This window comes from Carcharodon carcharias, chromosome 14 (genome assembly GCF_017639515.1).
Source record: "Carcharodon carcharias isolate sCarCar2 chromosome 14, sCarCar2.pri, whole genome shotgun sequence".
Taxonomy (NCBI): Eukaryota; Metazoa; Chordata; class Chondrichthyes; order Lamniformes; family Lamnidae; genus Carcharodon; species Carcharodon carcharias.
The window spans coordinates 99,004,707-99,026,340 of record NC_054480.1 but is presented as its reverse complement, the minus strand read 5'-3'; the positions used below and the strand labels follow the sequence as shown (position 1 = coordinate 99,026,340).

Genomic DNA, 21,634 nt, shown 5'->3' with positions numbered 1-21,634 from the left:
ACAAAGCAGCCTGCTTGATTGGCACCCCATCCACAAACATTCACTCCCTCCACCACTGACACACAGTAGCAGCAATACCATCTACAAGATGCACTGTAGAAACTCACCAAGGCTCCTTAGATACAGCACTGAGTGAAATTAGAAAAAAAAAGAAAAATACACAGCAAGTCTTGGAATGTCCTCCTCTTGCAACATTTTTTTTCATTCATGAGATGTAGGCATCTCTGGCACAGATAGCATTTATTGCCCATCTCTAGTTGCCTTTGACAACTAAGCGACTTGCTAGACTTTCAGAGGGCAATTACAAGTCAACCACATTGTGGTGGGTCTGGAGTCACATCCAGGCCGGACCAGGTAAGGATGACAGATTTCCTGCCCAGAAGAACATCAGGAAACCAGATGAGTTTTTACAACAATCCGGGAGTTACAGCCACCATTACAGGTCGTAGCTTTTCATCCTAGATTTATTTAATTAACTAAACTTAAATTCCCCAAATTCTATGATGGGATTTGAACTGACATTGCTGAATTATTAGCAATAAAGGTGCTAGGATTGTGACAGAAGCAAACTCTTTCTTGAGACAAGAAAAGTTTTTTTTTATACTTAGCCAGTTTTATTTATTACAAAAAGTGAATATAGAACTGAAGTGCACAGTACAAAAGGAGGCCATTTAGCTCAATGTGTCTCCTCTGATTGCTACAGCAACCCAAAATTAACCCACAGCCCCCACATGGCTCTGCATCTTCCAACTGTGTCAATATTATCCAGTTTTCTCTTACAAGGTATAACTACGTGCCTCATCTGCTCCTTGCAGTATAGTATCCAAGTTCCAGCAATCCTCTACATCAAGAAGTTTTTCCCAACTTCATCTCACTAAGGGTTTTAAATTCATGTTCCGTCACAAAAGCCATTGCCAAATCCCCCATGTTTAGTTTTCTGCATCGATAGCCTGATGTAGCTCTTCCCACTCCCAATAACCAGCTCCTCAGCAAGACTGAATGGTGCCTCTAGTTAACTTTTTGGAATCCATTTTATCAGAGCTTATGGACAATATTTTTAAAAATAGCCTTATCTGAAAGGCACCAAGAAATACAATATAATAGTTCACCATATCTTACTTTTAAAATCCAGTGGATTGCTAGATTGTGCAGGTTATGGGCTAGAAGGTGAACTTGGAAAATTACAAGAAAAATGTAGTCAAAGGGTTGAAAGGGCAGTATAAACAATATAATAAAAAAATCAAATTAGTCTGATCAAACAAATAATATTGGTACAGAAAGCAGAATTCAAGCTCCATAAGAGTGTTACTCTAAAGTTTAGGAGATAAAAGCTCAGTGCATCACCAGAGACCTACTCACCATGGCTATCCCTGAACAACATAGGCAAGATCCACCTGCTAAAGTTCAGTACAATTCAAACACTCAAGGCAAGACAATTCAACTCCTCTATCAAACTGTTATGCAATGTGAAACATCAATTATCTTATGGTGTGTGTTCTACCTTTGACATTATGTATATTCCAGTTTGATAAAAACCTTGCAATTCAATTAAGATATATCTATGTCCCAGGTTCAATCCCCTATCTGTACTGAACTAGTTTTAAGTCACTCATGCAGTAGCAGTGTTATGAAAGGCCTATGCACCTCTTACTTAGCAAGGGAGGGGAAAAGTCAGCCAGAGTTAGCACTCCTGATCATTATCCAATGATCTCTCTAGGAAAGCTGTGCATTTTAGGGCAGATCTGGATCTGGTTAAGCTATGCTAGTCAAATAGCTTGCCAATGCTCAACTTCATGGCAAAGTAGTGGAGGAACACCAGTAGTCATGATGGGAGCTTAATGGGAGTCAACAGTTGCACACAGTGCAGGGAGACAGATGAACTGCATACATTTTCATTCTTATGTGTTTTTAGACATTACCTATTTTTAGTTCCATTGTGATGGTCTACTCAAAAATCTGAGAACAGTAGAAAGTTAAACAAAATAATTTATTGAGTCAGTGCAATTTCCACGCACCATTACAATCGCTATCCAGAATCAGTTTTGCCTCAAGTGCAAAAAAACACTATTTTCCAATGGAACAAGTAACTACATTAAAAACTTATTAAACAGCATTACTCAATAAGTTACTCATTTAGGTTTTTCATAAATTGGTGGTTATTATTGTCTAATTAAAGTAATTTAAAGTGTATGCATGTATATTGCAAAGTTGGCAAAACGTGCCCTTCATTCTTCAAGCCCTACAATGCAAATGTAAAACTATGTTTGCTTGACAAAGATTGGCAAAGCTTAAGACAACAGAATTATACTGCTTACACAGCCCCATTATCGTCAATACGCAAAAAGGAGTTAAAAGGCATCAAACTTATGATCATGAATATTCTGTCAAATGCTGCTGTGAGTCGGCTAATGGGCCTTTGGCAACAGATGTCAATTTTGGGACAGAGACTAATGTTGCTCTCCTACAACCTCGCCTCCTGGAAGTTTGCCAAGCACAGATCCCATGTGAATTGCGATAGCATCATTCCATCAGCACACAAACGGGATACTCAAAAAAAACTATTGCCTCATGAAAGCCCAACACCCATACCCACCCACCCAAACTTTCTATTCCTCTGTCTCCAGGCTTTTGTGCATATTCTTGTCCCATCTCCTCAGTTGACAGATAGGAAATAACCAGCTGGCCCATCAAGTTCATCACACATCATCATCTTAGGCTTGGCATCAGCTTTATTCCCATAGCTCCGTGAAGCATCTTTGGCTTCTTTTCTATATGTAAGAATTCATACAAATGTAAATTGTTACAGGTGCTGTTAAACAGCAGTGCAAAAAATTGAAACATTGTTAAAATCATAGAGAAATCAATCACATATATTTGCCTATCATACATCAGCTAAGCTTTGTAACCAAGACTCCAATTCCAAACACAGTCATTTCTTTCACACAGGAAAAATAGCACGAGTGCAAGGTTAAGATCTTGCAATTTAATCAAATTAAACACCAAAAGTAATAGACGATGAAGGAGAGAACTGAAGGATGTTATTCAGCCTCAGGGATTCTGCTAACATTCACAAATGTGAGCCCGCAACTTCAACTGAATTGCTTGATTGAATTTGTCCACTTCCTCTCTGCACAGTATGCAGCAGTCTAATAATTACAACACCCTTATAAAAGACTAGACTTTATGCTGAAATCACCTCCATGCACTTCAGTGTTTAGCACCCACACTGCAAATCTGTAGGGGGGAATCTCCTTCCGCCAAGTGAAAATTTAAAACAAAGACTTTTTTCTTTAACTCCTGCATTGCACAAACAGGAACTGCCAAAGGTCATCAAGAAAAATGCAATAACTCAAGCTTTAATAGTTGACTTGAGTTAGACACTGGTTAGGATTCTTGAGTAGCTTCTGTTCTCGATCTGGTCAATGACCTTGATCGAATTCACACATCATTACCACAAGTTTGCTTACCAGTGGCTTGAGCATGCTGACAAGTAACCGTGAAAGCCAAATTTTTTTGCCCAGAAGTGTTGACTGCTAAGGACAATATTTTAGAAGTAAGTCATGAAAAATGTGGCAGGTTATTATAAGTGGAGGTGCCAACAACAATTGCAAAGCAAACATGAAGGGCCATGACAAAAACAGAATTACCTGGAAAAACTCAGCAGGTCTGGCAGCATCGGCGGAGAAGAAAAGAGTTGACGTTTCGAGTCCTCATGACCCTTCGACAGACTAGTTCTGTCGAAGGGTCATGAGGACTCGAAACGTCAACTCTTTTCTTCTCCGCCGATGCTGCCAGACCTGCTGAGTTTTTCCAGGTAATTCTGTTTTTGTTTTGGATTTCCAGCATCCGCAGTTTTTTTGTTTTTATTTATGAAGGGCCATGATCTCAATAACATTGTCAGATAAAACATTGTCCAGTGGGATTCCACAGGGATCAGTGTTGGATCCCTTGCTGTTTGTGGCATATATAAACGATTTAGACTTGAATGTAGGAAGGTTGATCAGTAAGTTCACGGATGACACGGAAATTGGTGGGGTGGTAAATAGTGAGGATGATAACCTTAGATTACAGAAGGATATAGACAGGCTGGTCAGATGGGCTGATCAATGGCAAACAGAATTTAACCCGGATAAGTGAGAGGTAATACATTTGGGCAAGACAAACAAGGCACGGGAATACACAATGAATGGTAGGACCCTGGGAAGTACCGAGGATCAGAGGGACCTTGGTGTACATGTCCACCCATCCCTTAAGGTAGCGGGATAGGTAGATAAGGTGGTTAGGAAGGCATAAGGGATACTTGCCTTTATTAGCCGAGGCATAGAATATAAGAGCAAGGAGGTTATGCTGGAACTGTATAAAACGCTGGTTAGGCCACAGCTAGAGTATTGCGTGCAGTTCTGGAATCCGCAATATAGGAAGGATGTGATTACACCAGAGAAAGTGCAGAGGAGATTTACCACGATGTTGCCTGGGCTGGAGAGTTTTAGTTATGAGGAGAGATTGGATAGACTGGGGTTATTTTCACTGCAGCAGAGGAGATTGAGGGGGGACATGACTGAGGTGTATAAAATTGAGGGGCATAGACAGGGTAGACAGGAAGGTGGAGGGATCAATAACCAGGGGACATAGATTTAAGGTAAGGGGCAGGAGGTTTAGAGGGGATATGAAGAAATTTTTTTTCACCCAGAGGGTAGTGGGAATCTGGAACTCACTGCCTGAGAGGGTGATAGAGGCAGAAACCATCATAACATTTAAGAAATATTTGGATGTGCACTTGCTATGCCATGGCATACAAGGCTACAGGCCTAGTACTGGAAAATGGGATTAGAATAGCTTGTTTGACCGGTGCAGACTCGATGGGTCGAAGGGCCTTTTTCTGTGCTGTAGACCCCAATGGCTCTAACACTCTGAATATAGACCTATGACTTTGGGTCACATCAGTGGTCTGAGAGCAATTTATCATCCAATCTTGCCCCTCTACTGGGAAAAGGTGCTGATGGGTTGATAAACTAAAAAGAAAAATTCAGCAGCGCCCAGATCAAATTTTAGCATCAAATTCCAAGTATATTAACCAAAATTAGGATAAAACGGTTGTCAGAATCACAAGCCAGAACCAGATCTCAGTTAGAAGTGGTGTAAACAACTACCAGAGGTACTGAATAATTCCACTTCACACTAGCTGTGCTTGACTCAGCTTATAAACATCCTCAAATAGACACTAGATTTTCAAATCAGTAACCAGTGCTACACTGAACATGGTAAAACTGGTTTCTGCTCCCTTAAACCAGAAGCGCTTCAATTTTGGTAGCAATGTAGTAGCCTCTCTCTCTTTTCTCTCTCACTCAGTGTCCAAGCTTTTTTTTAAATCAAAATTAGCTTTTTCATGATGCATTGATTTTCTTGGTTCTCTCAAGTTCTAAAAAAGAGTTTTTTTTGCAACAATGGTCAGAGGCGCGTGATCAAGATCAGAAACCCTAGCTGATATCACACTTCCCTCCAGCCCTGGGACACAAACTGCACCCTGGCTATCTGGACCCAAGAAGCAGGATTCAAAATGAAACCTTCCAGCTCTGGATTATTCAGCGCTGGGCTTTTGCCCAATGAGCTCCAGGAAGCTTTAATTTTTTAAAGCCTGATTAGAGTTGACAGGTGTATTTTTATATATAAATCACACTGACACCAATGATTTATCAGCTTTTGGTCTTATGGATTAACTCCGAATAGTTTCATCATCAAAATGGCACCAACAGGAGGCTGACTCCAGAATCACACTGTACCTGCGTTTTTGTTGCTGCAACACATTGCATTTATAAAACATCCCCAGGCACTTTACAGCAGCACAATTAGACAAAAAGTGGCACCAAAACAAAGGAGGCATTAGAATCAGTGGCTTGGTCATAGAAGTGGATTTAAAGCTGCATGTTAAAAAGGAGAGAGGGAAGAAAAGGCATAGAGACTTAAGAGGGAATTTCAGAGCTTCAGGCTTAAGCAGTGGAGGCACAATTGCCAATGATGGGGCAAAGGAAGTTGGGGATTTAAAGAAGGTCAGGATTGGAGGAACACAAAGATTCGAGATATATTGTTGGTGGAGGTTAGAGGTAGAGAGGAGCGAGGCCATGCAGAACTGAATACGAAGATGAGAATTTTTTTAAAAACAAGGCATTGCCAGACAGGAGCTAATGTATATCAGTATGTGAATGGGATATGATGTGGATTAGGATACAGCCAGCAAAGTTTTGGATGAGCTTGAGCTAATGGATGGTGTAAGATGCAAGAGTGGACAGGAGAGTATTTGGAATAATTGGTTCAAAAAGCTGGGAAGAGCTGCAAGGTTTACTTTCAATGGAGCAGCCTCATACTTGTGTCAGTGTTATCTGCCCATCCTACAGATAAATGCATTATAATTTAACTTGTGAAGTTATCTAAAACTGCTACATAGATTTTGAAAGCATTTACATCTCAGAAGCAAAGAGCAGTTATGCCCTCAAAGCCCAACCCCCACTCACCCCACTTCTACCTGATGCTCTCAAGTTGTTCTCTCCATGTAAAACATCTGTTGCAGCCTTTGATTTGTGTGCTACAGGTCTGAGGTGATTTGTATTGATTACAGGAAGTATACCATCTGCTATCACCACATTTTGTCACCAAGAAATTAAAGGAATGCTCAGCTGCTGTGATCAAAATAGTATCAATAGAAGCCAAATCCAAGTGAAGGACATTGACTTGTTCCTGGTAGAGTGCATAAAAAGGGTCAAATATTATCCCATAATATTTTTAAAATCAGAAAGTTAGGGGTAAAGCAGCAAGTCAGATGGAGCTTTTCCAACAACAAGTAATATAGTTGTGAAATAAGTTATCAGGAAGACCACTGAAACATGAGTTGCTTTCCAAAATGGGATTTACCCATGAAAATTAGCTTAATGGGCTTTCTGATTTTTACCCAGATCCTAAATTTCTTACAGCACAAGAACTTATAAGCCAAAAGAACAGATGTTCAGTTTGGTATAAAAGCAGCCGTTGAGAGCTGTACCCAAAAATAGAGAAGTTGCTACAAATGCATTATGCAAAACTGACAACAAATATGAAGTAATAGGCACAATGGAAGACATTAATGTCAATAATATCAGTGACACAAATACCTCAATAATATTAAGGAAGATCAATCAACCTGTACAACTAACTTGAGTTGATGATTAGCTATTAACCTAGCAAATGGAAACAGCGCTTGGACAGAAACGTGGGACGCACCAAGTACTTCCTCACAATGTAGAAATGCAATCACCCCAGGTTTACTTTTGGGCATATTCTACAAGAAGTGGTCAGAATGGAGCCAGAAACATCTCTGATTCAGAGTTTTGGCTAAATAAAGTGCACTATACAAGATGACTCCATGAAAAGGGGGGAAAACACACAAATACATTCAAGCTACTGGGAATTTGAGAGTAATGTGTACTCTCAGGAGATCAAGGCATTAATGTCAATAATATCAGAGATGTTGCCATAGATATTCTGAATTTTACTGCATTCTAGTCATCTCGTGCTGCTCGGGAATTAATTATTTACATCCTTGTAAAACGTTACAATAAAAAGAGGAAATTCAGTCCTAATAATTATCAATTTTCATTCAGGCACATTTTCACTGTAATCTGGGATAGCCCCCACAGATTATCAATTCTGGATTTGATATTCAAATAGATTGAAGCAAAGTGTTTAAGCATAAATACTTGCAGTAATGTACTATTTTAAATACTGGAATAAACTGCCACCTGGCACACAGTGAATACAAATTCAGTTGCATAGAATGTACACCAAAGAAACAAGCCATTTGGCCCATCAGCTCTATGTCAGTGTATATGGTCCACACAAGCCTCCACCCTACTTCATCTAACCCTGTCTGCATATCCTTCTAGTCCTTTCTTCCTTATGCACTTACGTAGCCTTTCTCCAAATGCATCAATGATATATTAGAGTTGATCCAATGAAAAGGGTCACACTGTTCCTGACTCAATAGGATAAAGAGTTTATGTAGAAAAGCAAGAAGTTCATGTCCCAATAGAAGCTGGGTCAGTGGCCGAGTTGTACAAGGGAAGTTGCTGCAATATTTTGCCTTCATGAACAACATAAACATTAGACAAATTGGGAGTCAAACACCCAGCAAATAAACTAATCACAATTAAACCCACATCAACCACAACACCTGCTGTAGAAAGTGTGCTCAAGAGTAACAAATGCTTTTACTGCACTATAACTGTTCAATTTGGCTGTCTTAGATCTGATATTCCATTCATTCATATGTTAACTTTACTGACACACAGAAAAAGCTAAGAAATAATCACAGGAGTAAGCCAGATAGCCCCTTAAGCTTGCTCCATCATTCAATAAGATCATGGCTGATCCTCAACCTTAGCTCCACTTTGCCAACTGAACTCCATATCCCTCAATTCCCTGAGGAACCAGAAATCTACTGATCTCACTCAACGACTGAGTATCCACAGCTCTCTGGGGTAAGGAACAGAAAAGATTCACAACCCCGAGTGAAGAAATTTCTCATCTCCATCCAAAATGGTCGTCCCCTTATTCTGAAATTGTGCCTCCTAATTCGAGACTCTCCAGCCAGGGGAAGCGGCTTCTCATCAGTCATCTGTCAAGACCTCTAAGAACAAAAGCAACAGAAGCTGGAACGTGGCATTTGACCTTTTGAGCCTGCTCTGCCACTTAATAAAATCATAGCTGGTCTTCTTTCTCAATTCTACTTCCCTCACAATCGCCATATCTTTTAGTTCTCTTATCCAAATCTCTGTCTTGATTATATTCAAGAACTGACCATTCTCTGGGCTACAGAGTTTCACAACAAAAGTCCTAATAGCCGACCCCCTATTCTGAGGCACGTTGAGTTCTGGACTCCCCAGCCAAGGGAAAGATGTTCCCAGTATCTTCCCTGTAAATTTCACATGTTTCAATTGGATCACCTCTCATTCTTCTGAACTCCAGGGAATATAGGGCTAATCTGCTCAATCTATCCTCATAGGACAATCCCCTCATCCCAGCAATCATCTAGTGAACCTTTGTTGCACTCCTTCTAGGGCAAGTATATCCTTCCTTAGTTAAGGAGACCAAAACTGCTCACAGTACTCCAGATGTAGCCTCACCAAAGCCCTATATAATTGTAGTAAGATTTCTTCACTCTTATAATCCAACTCCTTTGTAACAAAAGCTAACTAACCATGTGACTTCCTAATTTATTGCCATACCTGCACGTTAACTCTCTGACTCACAAACAAGGGCTCACAGGTCCTTCTGAATCCAAACATCTCCCAGTCTATCAAAGTGGATAACTTCACACTTCAACAGATTATATTCCACGTGCCACATTTTTGTCCACTTACCCAACTCATCTATACTCCTCTGCAGCCTCCTTACATGCTCCACACCACATACTTTCCCACATCACATTGCATTTTCAGCAAACTTGGATACATTACACTAAGTTCCCTCATCTAAGTTATCAATACAGATTGTAAACAGCTGAAACTAACGCATTGATCCTTACAGCATCCCACTAGTTACAGCCTGCCAATCTGTAAATGTCCCACTTATTCGTCCTCTGGTTTCTGTCTGCAACCAATCCCATGAGTCCTAATTTTGTGAATGGTACATCGTTGAATGCTTTTGGAAAATCCCAATACACTACATCCACTGGTTTCCCCTTTACCTATCATTCTAGAAAGAAACTCTAATGTATTTGTCAAACACAATTTTCTTTTCATAAATCTGTGTTGATTCTGATGAATATGATTTCCTAAGTGCCCTGTTATCATGTCCCTAATAATAAATTCCAGCAACTTGATTCCTACTGATGTTAGGCTAACTTTTTTAAAATTTGTTGCTGGGATGTGGGCATTGCTGGCTAGGTCAGCACTTATTGCCCATTTTAAATGCCCTTGTTCAGGGGGCATTTAAGAGTCAATCACATGGCTGTAGGTCTGGAGTCACATGTAGGCCAGACTAGGTAAGGATAGCTGATTTCCTTCCCTAAAGGACATTAGTGAACCAGGTGGGGTTTTTTTTACGACAATCATCAATGGTTTTGTGGTCATCATCAGACTTTTAATTCCCAATTTTTACTGAATTCAAATTTCCACCTGCCAGGATTCAAACCCGTGACCCCACTGCATTACCCTGGGTCTCTGGAATACTAAATCTAGTGACAATACTAATATGCCACCACCTTCCCCCTAACTGGTCCATAGTTCCTCACTTTTCTCTCTTCCTTCTTTCTTAAATAACAGGGTTATTTTGCTACCTCCCAATCCTTGGGAACCGTTCTAGAGTCTAAGGAATTCTGAAAGATCAAAACCAATGGATCCACTCTCTTTAGAGGTACCTCCTTTAAAACTCCAAGCTGCAGGTAGTCAGATCCAGGGGATTTTCCCTGTCTCTGCCTCAAATGGGCCTATATTTACTTTCATTAATCTTTCTTATTTACATACCAAAGCAAATGTTTACAATCTGTTTTTATATCCTTTGCTTGTCCACTCTCACATTCTCTTCTCTTTCCTTATCAATTTCTTCGTTCGCCTTTCCATGCATTCTAAAATCCTTCCAATCCTCAGGCTTATTACTCTTCTTAGCAACATTATCAGCCTCTTTCTTTGACCTACTACTATTTTTAACCCTTCCTACCTACGTTTGGACCACTTTTATGTTTCAATACAATCACCTCTCCTTCTAAACTTCAAAGTATAGGGTCATTCTACTCAATCTGTTCTCTGATACTTCTTCTGCCAACACATTTATTTTTGATTGACAGCATATTTCCTCATAATTATTATTTTATCCATAGCTTCCACACACTCCACCCAACCAGGACCACCAAGGTGTTCCAGGCCACTACATCAGCTAATGCTGCTCTCCATCATGACTGCTGGAGAAGAGCTGTGCTTGTTTGGTTCATTTCTCAACTAATTTCAGCAAAAGATTGAGGATGCAGAATTAAACAAGTTAATTATAATGATTCTCCAGTTTTTTTTATTTTTGAAGGTATTGGATGCATAAGCAGTTCTCACTTACTCAGAATAGTGGAACTATAGAACAGGTCGCCAGGTCATGCAGTGAACCCTGATTTGAATTCTTTCAAGCGAGAGCTGGACCTGTTTGTGGCTTGGGTGAAGATCACCTCGTCCAAACGGTAAATCACCTGTAATGCAAAACAGAGCCAATGCTATCTCCCGGACTATGTTGATTGCCTAAGGAGGCTGGAGAGGAATTTTCCAATTTCTTTCCCTCTCCCAGGAGATTGCAATGAATGCAGTGTGTACATATTGTGGTGCACTAATGATCATCAATGTAGGACAAGCTAGACAGACTAGCATGTATTTTTCCATCCATTGTTTTCATATGTTTGAAAATTCAATTTAGATGGGCAGGCAATATTTCCTGTATGGTGGATTACAGAATCCCCAAGCAGATCTTTTCTGGAGAATTGTCTCAGTGGAAATAACATCAAGGTGGTCATAAAAAAGAGCTTTACAAACTTCTGCACTGCGGACCACTCACCTTGGGAAAACATTGCAGCTGACCGGCCCACGTGACAAGCATGAATATTTACAGACTATCTAAACCAGACTCACAAAATCTGAAATGCCTGGAAGGATGGAGGTGGCACAGCTGCAGAAGCTCCCCCAAACACCAACTACAATATAAACTGTCAATTCTGTGGATGCCCATGCTGAACCTGCATTGAACTCTTCAGTCACGAGAGGCCTCAAAGAAGACAATTAAATCGTTTACAACTTGGACACACTCAAACAACAGGGAGTGTACCACTTTAGTTCCTGATGAATAGAATCAGTTCTAATTGCATTTCACCATTCTGAAAAGACAAAACCTGAAACACTATTTCTCTCTCCACGGGTGCTGCCAGATATGCTGAGTATTTCCAGCAGTTTTTTTTTTTTCTAACTGCATTTTACTTGCCTCAGATACAACTAAGATGTCAGAAATAAAACAAATATCACATTACTGATTCAAATCACACTCAAGATTGTTGGGGGGGGCGGGGAAAAGAGACAGAGATGTAGAGTAATGAATATTCAGCTTTAGGACATGACTATCTCAAAAGCACTTCAGTTAGCACTGTAGCATTGCAGTTCATGTTTCTGGCATTAGAAGGCCATCATTTGGTTCAGTAGTGACAAAAATAGATCTTGCAGAGAAATTTATTCACTGATCCTGGGAACTGCAAATGGATAAATTCCGTACAGCAGAATTTCAAACATGAGCCAAGACTTGAGAACAATCAGCCTTCTGCTGTCCGTACATGTTCTTTCATTAGTACTGGGCCAATATCCTACTAATACCATTGAGGAGCACCATCAGCACCACAGACTGCAGCAGTTCAAGGAGAATGCCCACTTGCATCTTCTCAAGGTAACCTTTAGTTGCCTTGGCAATTGACACTGACTTTTCCAGCATTGCCCAAATTCCCAGGACAAATAAAGACACACTAAGAATTTTGGTTACAGCATGACAATTGGCAACAAAGCTCGGAACAAATCAGACACTCACTTCAGGAAATATAAGCAAACAGGAAAAAGTTATGATAATGTCACTGCTGCCAGGTTTTGAGGAGTTATTTCTGTAAAGGTCAGATCACTGTGATTCAAAAAAACACTGAAATAATCTAGAAATGACGAGGAGTGGACTACTTCTTCCTCCTCACACCACAAACTCAAGAGATCAATATCTATTTCCAATGAACCCAAAACAAATTATATCACAAAGACATCCATCACCTGAAACTAAAGTAAACTTAACAACTGGAAAAACACTATTCCCACATAGCAAGTTTGCAATTTCCATTTGACTATCACAAAATTGTGAACAAAGTGTGGCTCAATGGTTGCTTTATTTACCTGTCCAGCTTATGCTCTCGTTCCCTTGTTGAAGAGTCATTTGGACTCGAAACGTTAACTGCATTCCTCTCCGCAGATGCTGCCAGACCTGCTGAGTTCTTCCAGGTATTTTTATTTTTGTTTTAGGTTTACAAGAATGTTGCCAGGGTCAGAAAAGTGTAGCTACGAGGAGAGATTGGATAGGTTGGGGTTATTTTCCTTAGAACAAAGAAGGCTGAGAGGTGACTTGATTGAGGTGTACAAAATTGAGGGGAATAGTGTGGACAGGATAAAATTGCTTCCCTTGATGGAGAATTCTAGAACCAGAGGACATAGATTCAAGATAAGTGACAGAAGGTGTAGGGGGGGGCCATGAAGAAGAACTTTTTTTACACAGAGGGTAGTGGGCGTCTGGAATTCACTGCCCTAGTTGGTGGTAGAGGCAGAAACTTTAAACTCTTTTTAAAAGTACCTGGATCTGCACCTAAAGTGCTGTAAGCTGCAGGGCTATGGGCCGGGTACAGGAAGGTGGGATTAGAAAGGGCACATGGTGTCCTCGGGCTGACATGGACAAGATGGGCCAAATGTCCTCCTTCTGTGCTGTAACTTTTCTATGGAATGACATGGATGAAGGGGCAGAGTGTATTGTCACCAAATTTGCTGATGATACAAAGATAGGTAGAAAATCAAGTTGTGAGGAGGACACAGTCTACAAAAAGGATATAGATAGGTTAGGTGAGTGGGCAAACATTTGGCAGATGGAGCATAATGTGAGATAATGTGAGGTTGTCCACTTTGGCAGGGAGAACAGAAAAGCAGAATCTTATTCAAATGGGGAGAGACTTCAGAATGTAGCAGTACAGAGGGGATCTGAGTGTCTTTGTAAAGGAATCACAAGGAGCTTGTATGTAAGTGCTGCAAGTAATTAGGAAGAATAATGAAATGTTAACCTTTATTGCTACAAGAATGGAGTATAAAAGTAGGGAAGTCTTGCTACGGCTGTAGTGTATAAGTGAGACCGCACCTGGAGTACTGCATACAACTTTGGTCTCCTTACTTAAGAGGGATATATCTCCATTAGAGGCAGTTCAGAGAAAGTTCATTATGTTGATTCCTGGAATAAAGGGGTTGTCTTATGAGGAAAGATTGAACAGGTTGGGCCTATATTCACTGGAGTTTGGAAGAATAAGAGGTGATCCTATTAAAGCATAGGAGATTCTGAATAGGCTTGTAGATGCTGAAACAATGTTTCTCCTCATGGAGGAACCTAGAACTAGGGGCCACAGTTTCGAAACAAGGGCTCTGTCATTTAAGCTAGAGATGACAAAAATGTTCTTCCTTTTGAGGGGTGGTTAATCTTTGAAATTCTCTACTCCAGGCAGCAGTGGAGTCTGGATCATTGGATATTTTCAAAGCTGAGTTGGACAGATTTTTAAATCAACAAGAGTCAAGGGTAACTGAGGGAGGCGGGGTAGTGGGGGTGCGCAGGCAAGCAAGTGGAGTTAAACCCAAAAGAAGCAAGATCAGCCATTATCTTACTGAATGGCAAAGTAGGCTCAAAGGGACAAATGGCCTACTCTCTTATTTCTTATATTATGTTAAGTTCACTTTTTTTTTAAGTCTCAAAAGTTTACAAAGCAATCTGGGGCTTGCTGATGACAAGGTGTACAGTACCACCTGATGGGCTACTGAACACAAGAGACGAGGAAGGTCTTAACTTCAATTCCTAAGCTGTTAGCTAATTTCACCCATAACAATACAGGTCTATCATCAAACTGACTACCAGTGAATAAGGAACAGAGGGAAAATGTCAGTGTACCCAATTTCATCTCTACCAAGTGGCTTTAGTGTACATACATTTACTTCAGGTAAAGATAGGATGAGGCTTAGCTGTGATGCCTCCAAACAGCCAGTCTATACGTGTAGTCATGGAGAATAGTTACTGTAATATGAGTCAACGCATTCAGGAGAAATGAAAGGGAGGGGGAAAAAAATCAGTGTGATATTCTCGTTTCAGTTTTTTTTCCCCTCACAAAAACAGCAGTGACTGATCAACCTGCTGCCAGGCCTCTGCCAGTGCCAGTCTGAACCATCAGGCATAGATAGCTAAACTTCCAACAGTCAAAAACTGAAAAATAGTACACTGACAGAGACAGCTACAACAGACTATACTCACTGACAAAATATACCAACATGCTGTTTCCAACTACTTGCTTGAAATGTGGATCATACACCTTTATTTGCCTCATGTTTTTGCATTCTCTTCCACGTTCCTGTTTGTTCACCCTCTCACCATCTCTCAATCCTTCTCTCACTGTCTCTCATTCTCTCCCTTTTATTAATTCTCCCTCATGTTTCTCTCTTTTCCCTGCCATCCCCTCCTTATTTGAAAATATACTATCTCAATTTAAATGTACAGCCTGCACCACAACACAGTAAATTTCTAAAATATTACCTATCCCCTGCTCACTTCGTGAACAGTTAATAGATACTCACACTGCTAGGATTTTACTTCACCTAAGTATGGCAAAAGTATAAATGAAAATATTTCTTAAAACTGTTCAACATGAAAGTCAGGGAAAGATCCAACTGCTAAGTAATTTTTTCTTCCCCTCCAATGCTGATACAGTTTCCTTTCCATTCCTGCTTGGTTGCATTGATATTATTTCAACCTGAATTAAACACAAAGCAGGAAGATTACTCAACACACCTGTGCTATCAAAGTAACAAACTAGCCGGCCGCAAATGCTCAGTAAAAAGAATTTGTGGTTTGTAGCAGTTCCTCACCAACTCAGTTAACAAAATGGTATGATTTTTAACATTTACCTAACTGAATTTGCAATCTTTACAAGTTCAGCACAATCTGAACATAGGAGTTGCTGTATTCTCACGACAAGAGTTCTTTGAATGCTTTAACTGCCAAGCCTTTGTATGCAGTCCCTAAAGATGCAGATTGCTTTCTTCAATTTTCTGCACCTCTCACATAATGAGTTTAAGAGCCAAGCAGCTAAACAAAGAAGCACATTTCAAGAGATAATGAATTGCTCACATTATCACCGTTATCCACTTTTATGCTAAGGGTTGCACATGCACAACACCCCTTCCCTGTAAATGGGCGCTAGCCTCTTATACAATGTCGAATAACACTAATAGGGATCCACTGCTCCAACTACAATTTAGTATTTTCAGAGAAAATACCAAGTACATGAAGGATCTTAAAGCCATTAAATGAGGTGGGGCCTAATGCGATATATACAATATACAAGATGGCTTGGTATCATGTCACTGGATTTTCTCAGCCGAGAATCAAACATTTATGCTTCATTCACCACAGAACTTTCAATATAACAAGGGATGCACATCTCACATGAATCATTTAAATAAATAAAGATCTCCAAAACATATTATAGTAAAAGTTGCCACTTTTGTAAACAGTGTGAAATCATGTCAAGCACTTTAAATGTCAAAAACCCAACAAAAAAAGATTGAATTTTCAAAAAAGTCAAGTTTCCTTGACAGCAGCAGGCAGTAACTAAAGTACACATTGATTTGCTGCTACACGCTGAATCCAATTCACTTCCAATGAGTACTCCTAATGTTGATGAATTAAGCCGGTAAACTAGTTGGACCAGTTTTTGTATTAATACAAATTTCTGTGCCAGAGGAATGTTGCACATTGCAAGAGATATAACTGTGAAATCATTCTGGAATAAACTGCTCCTCCTGCTCATAACTTGCCTTTGCAGTTTAACTGGTTTTACTGCTGAAACTGTTACCCAAGTTTTAACAAAACTGATTACTTCTCAAATTTCATATTTGAAAACAAACAGACTCAGAAGAAAACCAGGGGATGCATATACGTATCACTATGAGGTGCTGCCTATATTCAGTAAAGCCCTTTTATGGCAATGTAAACATTAGTTTCAGAGTGAGAGTGTGTGTGTGCGCACAAAGTGCTGATAAAGTCCATTCCACTCTCATAGTGAGAGTCCTGAGAAACATTTATGTTGAATGTCCCATAACCTTGAACAGAACAGATAAAGGACCAAGCCCTAACGATGTTAAAAAGATTTTAGAACTGAGAGCCTTACAAAATAGTTAAATCTGCTAATTCTTTTCCAGAGAATGACAAAGATTGCACCAGACTGGAGGTAATATTTGCCGCCAGAAAACAGGAATGATGTCAGTGAAAGTAAAAAGCAACAGAGGTAAGTCATTATTGGTTGCTTTTTCTTTTTGGCCTCAGAAGTCTACAGTTCACATAAATAATCAATTCACAATACTTTAATCTTAAAAACAAAATACCCCTTTGACAGTATCTACTTCACAGATGAAGAGAAAAAAAGCACAAAAATCTTTCATGTACCAGGGTTGCCTCCAGCACTGAGGAAATCAATCTCCTACATTGATACGAAAAACAAAATAATATGGATGTTCGAAATCTGAAAAACAGAAAAGGCTGTGAACACTCAAAAGGTCATTAGCCTAAAACGTTAACTGTTGCTCTCTCCACAGATGCTCTGTAACCTGATGTTGCCAGCATTTTGTTGTTATCTGATATTTAGCCAAAGGTCCAAAAGCTTCATTTTAATACCTGTTCTCCATAACTTCTTACACACCTACTACTTCAAACACCAACACATATTCATCAATATAAAGTACGGTCATAACCAATATAAAATGATAACCACACAGTAGATCCTGCATATCAAAATGTGACACCAGTATATTCATGTGCACAAGACTGCTCCCGTCTCACAAACCAGCAAGACCAGAAAGAATCTGTGTAGATTCAGGACACAATGCAAACTGATATAACATAAATCAGAGTAGTGATGGGAGCTACTAGAATTGATCCATCCAAGAGTCAGATTAGTCTGACATTAGTCAGATTTCCTGATCCTCACAATTATCCAGTGACCCCTGCTGGTTGTTTGTACTTTATATGGGTTTTTTCATATATGGATGTCAGGCACCGTTGTGAACACCCTGTCACTGTCAAATAGTATAGCAATCACCAATAAGGCTTTCTCATTTGAAGAATGGCCACTTGCAAAGTCATTTGAAGGGTTAATGCCTGTGAAGCGGTACTTCAGGAAGTTATCACATTCAGGATCAAGGGATTCAGCTGAAAATAAAACCTTCTGGACCCTATATTGTGCTTTCTGACCATATACAATTTATCAGTAAACTTCAGCTTCTTACACTGCTCTCTGCAATGAATAATAAGACAGGCAATCACAACAGCAGGGAAACTCCAGGTCAACGTCCCAATCTGACAGGAAGGCGGAAAAATCTACTGGCATTTTCTGGGGACATCAGCCTTTCGGAGCATCTGAGGAACTAGGAACCTGAGAGAGAAGGGATGCGCGGCTTCCGCCGGAAATATTGACAGACCCTGGGACCGGCCGAGCCTCTAGACAGCGGGCGGACTGTAAACAAGCTGGCTGCAGATGGAGACCCCATGCTAATGGATGACTGTAAAGGGTGGGGGAGGGACCCTACGTGCTGGGCATTCACAGCCAAGGCTCTCCGCTGAGGGGACCGGACCAGCCTCGGGGGGACGGGGGGCTGCCGCTCAACCCCCTCGCCCACTTCCACGCACTCGGGCTCTCCCCAGCTGCGGCCTAGCTGCCTCTCAATTACCCGCTCTAGCCACTTTTGATGCCCGCTTCAGGGGCTTTGGGCCTCAGTGGAGGGCGGGTGCCGCTCCCCGGACTGTCCCTCCGCCCCTTCCCCTCTCCCTCCCCCTCCCCGCATCGCTCTCGGTACCTGAGTGAGGGAAACAAGCGCCGCCATCTTCCCCGCGGAGGAGCAGCCGCGCAGAGACTGCTACGGGAGGTAGGGAGCGTGCGCGCGCACGGTTGCGTCAACACGCCCATCTCGTGCGGTACTGTGCACGCATGACTGCGTCAACACGCCCATCTCGCGCGGGACCGCGCATGCAGAACGAAAGACGCGTGCGTCGCGATGGACTGCGTGGTGTCTGACGTCATCCCGCGTACGGGAGTGCGCACGTAATAGAAACTTGAAGCATTGGCTCTATCCACGTGTTGGCAAAGGTTACCATCAATAGCATGGAACAACATTAGCTTATCAACTTGTCCCAGTGCTGTTGATACATCACTCACAAAACCAGTTAAAAAACACAATAAATTGTACAGAAGCAAAATAACTGCGGATGCTGGAAATCTGAAACGGAAACAGAAAATGCTCAGCAGGGTTCAAGCCGAAATTTAACTCTGTTTCTCGCTCTCTAGCCTGACCTGCTGGGTATTTCCAGTAAATTGTCCAGCCTGGTGGTTGCAAGTCATGGCGACCCTCTTCGAGGGGTGTATGCACCACCATCTCTACAACTTCACCCACTATGCTGACTTGCACATATAATCAGAGTCACAGCATGATTGTTTAGTCAAAATCTGGAAAGTCCCTACTTAATACCATTGTGGAATACCATCACCGCAAGGACTGCAGCAATTCAATCAGAAGGCCCACCAGGGCAGCTAGGGATGAATATGATTTAAGATGATGTTCTAAAGAAAAGTCATTGTCAATTCAAAACATTAACTCCTCTTTCCATAAATGATGTCAAACCTGCTGAGTTTTTCAGCACTTCTTGTTTTTATAGCAAAAACTGTAGGTTTCATTTTCAACCCTCTGTTTTTATTTTGGTCAGCCCAAAGCCCTCAAGCACAGAGACTCACGTTTACACCAAACTTTTGTTGCCAGAATTAGCATTTTGGAGCCACCACAACTCTACAATGATCCGTCCTTCCAGTTAGGATAGTTACTTTTTGCATTAGTACCATCAGTCATAGCTCAGCGGTAGCACTTTTGCCTCTCAGCCAGAAAGTTGTAGGCGCAAGTACTTTTCTAATATTTATGTCAACACTGCACTGGAGTATTGTACTGCGCAATAGAGGTGCTGTTACAGATAAGAAATTAAGCAGAGTCCTCTCATGTAGGCATAAAAGATTCCATGGAACAATTTCAAATAATAGTAGGAATGTTCTCCCTGGTAACCTAACTAATATTTATTCATAAACCAACATCACAAAAACAAATTATGTGGTTATTGTGATATTGTTGCTTGTGAGGCCTTGCTGGTGCAAATTGGCTGCCAAGTTTCTTTTAACAGTGATCATACTTTTTAAAAGTACTTAATTGGTTATGGAGCACTTTAGGACATCATGAAAGGTCTGTAAATGCAAGTTTTTTCGTAATCTTCAATATTTTCCCCAGTTTGCCATGACCCCTAATTTGGTATAATCAGAAAACTTTATTTATCTTATGCCAATATCCAAATAACACATATAAATGGAAAACAAACCAGATTAAAACATAAATCCTTAGGCCACACTCCCATCCCATCAACCTAAAAAAAATTCCTTTTACTCCTACACTCTGCTTTCTTTTTAGCCCCTATAGCACAGCTACTCATCAAGATCATAAACCACAATCTTAATAACTCTCTAATCCAGCACCTTATCAAACACTGAGAACCATATACGCATATCCTCTACATTTTCTTTAGTTGCTTAATAGAGCAGAACATAAGTATTGATGAAAAAAAGACATGCTGTCACAGCTTCTCATCTTGGACTCATCAGGATAAAACACAAGAATACCAAATCTCAAAGGGAACAACAATTTATACTGCATGAGAAAAGGGTGTTAATTGGTTAGCAAGTGGACTCTGATTGGTAGAGACTTTGCCATGGAGAACATACCAGGGAACAGTTAACTGCCAAGCTTTTGTTTAAATTAAAACCAGGCAACTCAACTCTGATTGATCAAGGCATTGCCATTGGGGAATGAACCAGGAAATGATTGTCCCCAAAGCTCTTGTTTAGTTGAAAAAGGTGCAATGCATGAACACGTTCTTTTTGTTAGCAAAGGACAGGGTCATGAGTGTGTGAATATATGTAGCTTCTATCACAGGTAAATAAGATACACTGTGTGCCCGACTGATAAAATTAAATTGGAATTCTTAGCACAATTGAGATTGTTTAGTAAGTGTTGTCCAATCACGGAATCACATCTAATGTTGGACACCATGTTCTGAATTTTGCAAGCATGGCTGGTTGAGTACAGTCATTACTTTCCCTGTTGCAAACAGCTGAAGGGACATGCTGTTTGATATGATGCTCGAGTCGCTGGGAAATACGGTCTACATACCCGGCATCACACCAGTTCTGATATTCATATACCACTTTGCTCATTTGTGCGGTCGACAAAATGTCTTTTTGACGTTGCACAATAGCAACGTGAAATGACTAACTTCACCTGTTGCACAGATTTTTGAGACACCTTACCCTTACAGGGTAATCTGAGATAGACTGGGCATTTTTCAGGACTAAAAATGGCGGCCTTGGGCCCATGAGTTTCTGTGATATAAGTGAGCAATTATCTGCTCAGGGGTAGCCATTATCCTGCAGGATAGCTTTGATGCGACCCTATTTTGGCATCAAGCTTGCACGGTGAGCAATTGCTCAGGCTCTATTTACAAGACGGCTGATAAGGCCAATCATATAGAGCATGGAACTGTAGGAATCCTAACACGTACATTGACCAGTGAAGGTGGGTATGAGGTAGACAATAGTAAAGCAACCCATTGGCAGATTTCTCAACTGACACATCAGGGAAAGGGAACTTGTTTGACTGCTCCATTTCAAAGGTGAATTTGAGGACAGGATGGAGCCCATTAAGTGTGTAAGAATACATTTTTGTTGTCTAAG

The 21,634-nt window shown here is 40.7% G+C and overlaps 1 protein-coding gene across 3 annotated transcripts in view; it reads right to left on the bottom strand.

The window, feature by feature from the left end:
- The window catches only part of eps15l1a (epidermal growth factor receptor pathway substrate 15-like 1a), a 375,872-nt gene extending 357,087 nt beyond the window's left edge, over nt 1-18,785 (bottom strand). The window contains exons 1-2 of one of the 3 annotated variants that reach the window (XM_041204267.1): nt 18,669-18,752; nt 11,074-11,200 (exon numbers count right to left, since the gene is read on the bottom strand). Coding sequence is in view for 1 of the 3 variants with exons in the window: in XM_041204271.1 (XP_041060205.1) it covers nt 18,669-18,695 (27 nt within the window). In the remaining 2 variants the exon portion in view is untranslated. Of the gene's footprint in view, nt 1-11,073; nt 11,201-18,668 lie in introns of all 3 variants that reach the window. The other 2 variants (XM_041204271.1, XM_041204266.1) reach the window with 2 other exon arrangements.
- Nucleotides 18,786-21,634: the final 2,849 nt, after the last annotated feature.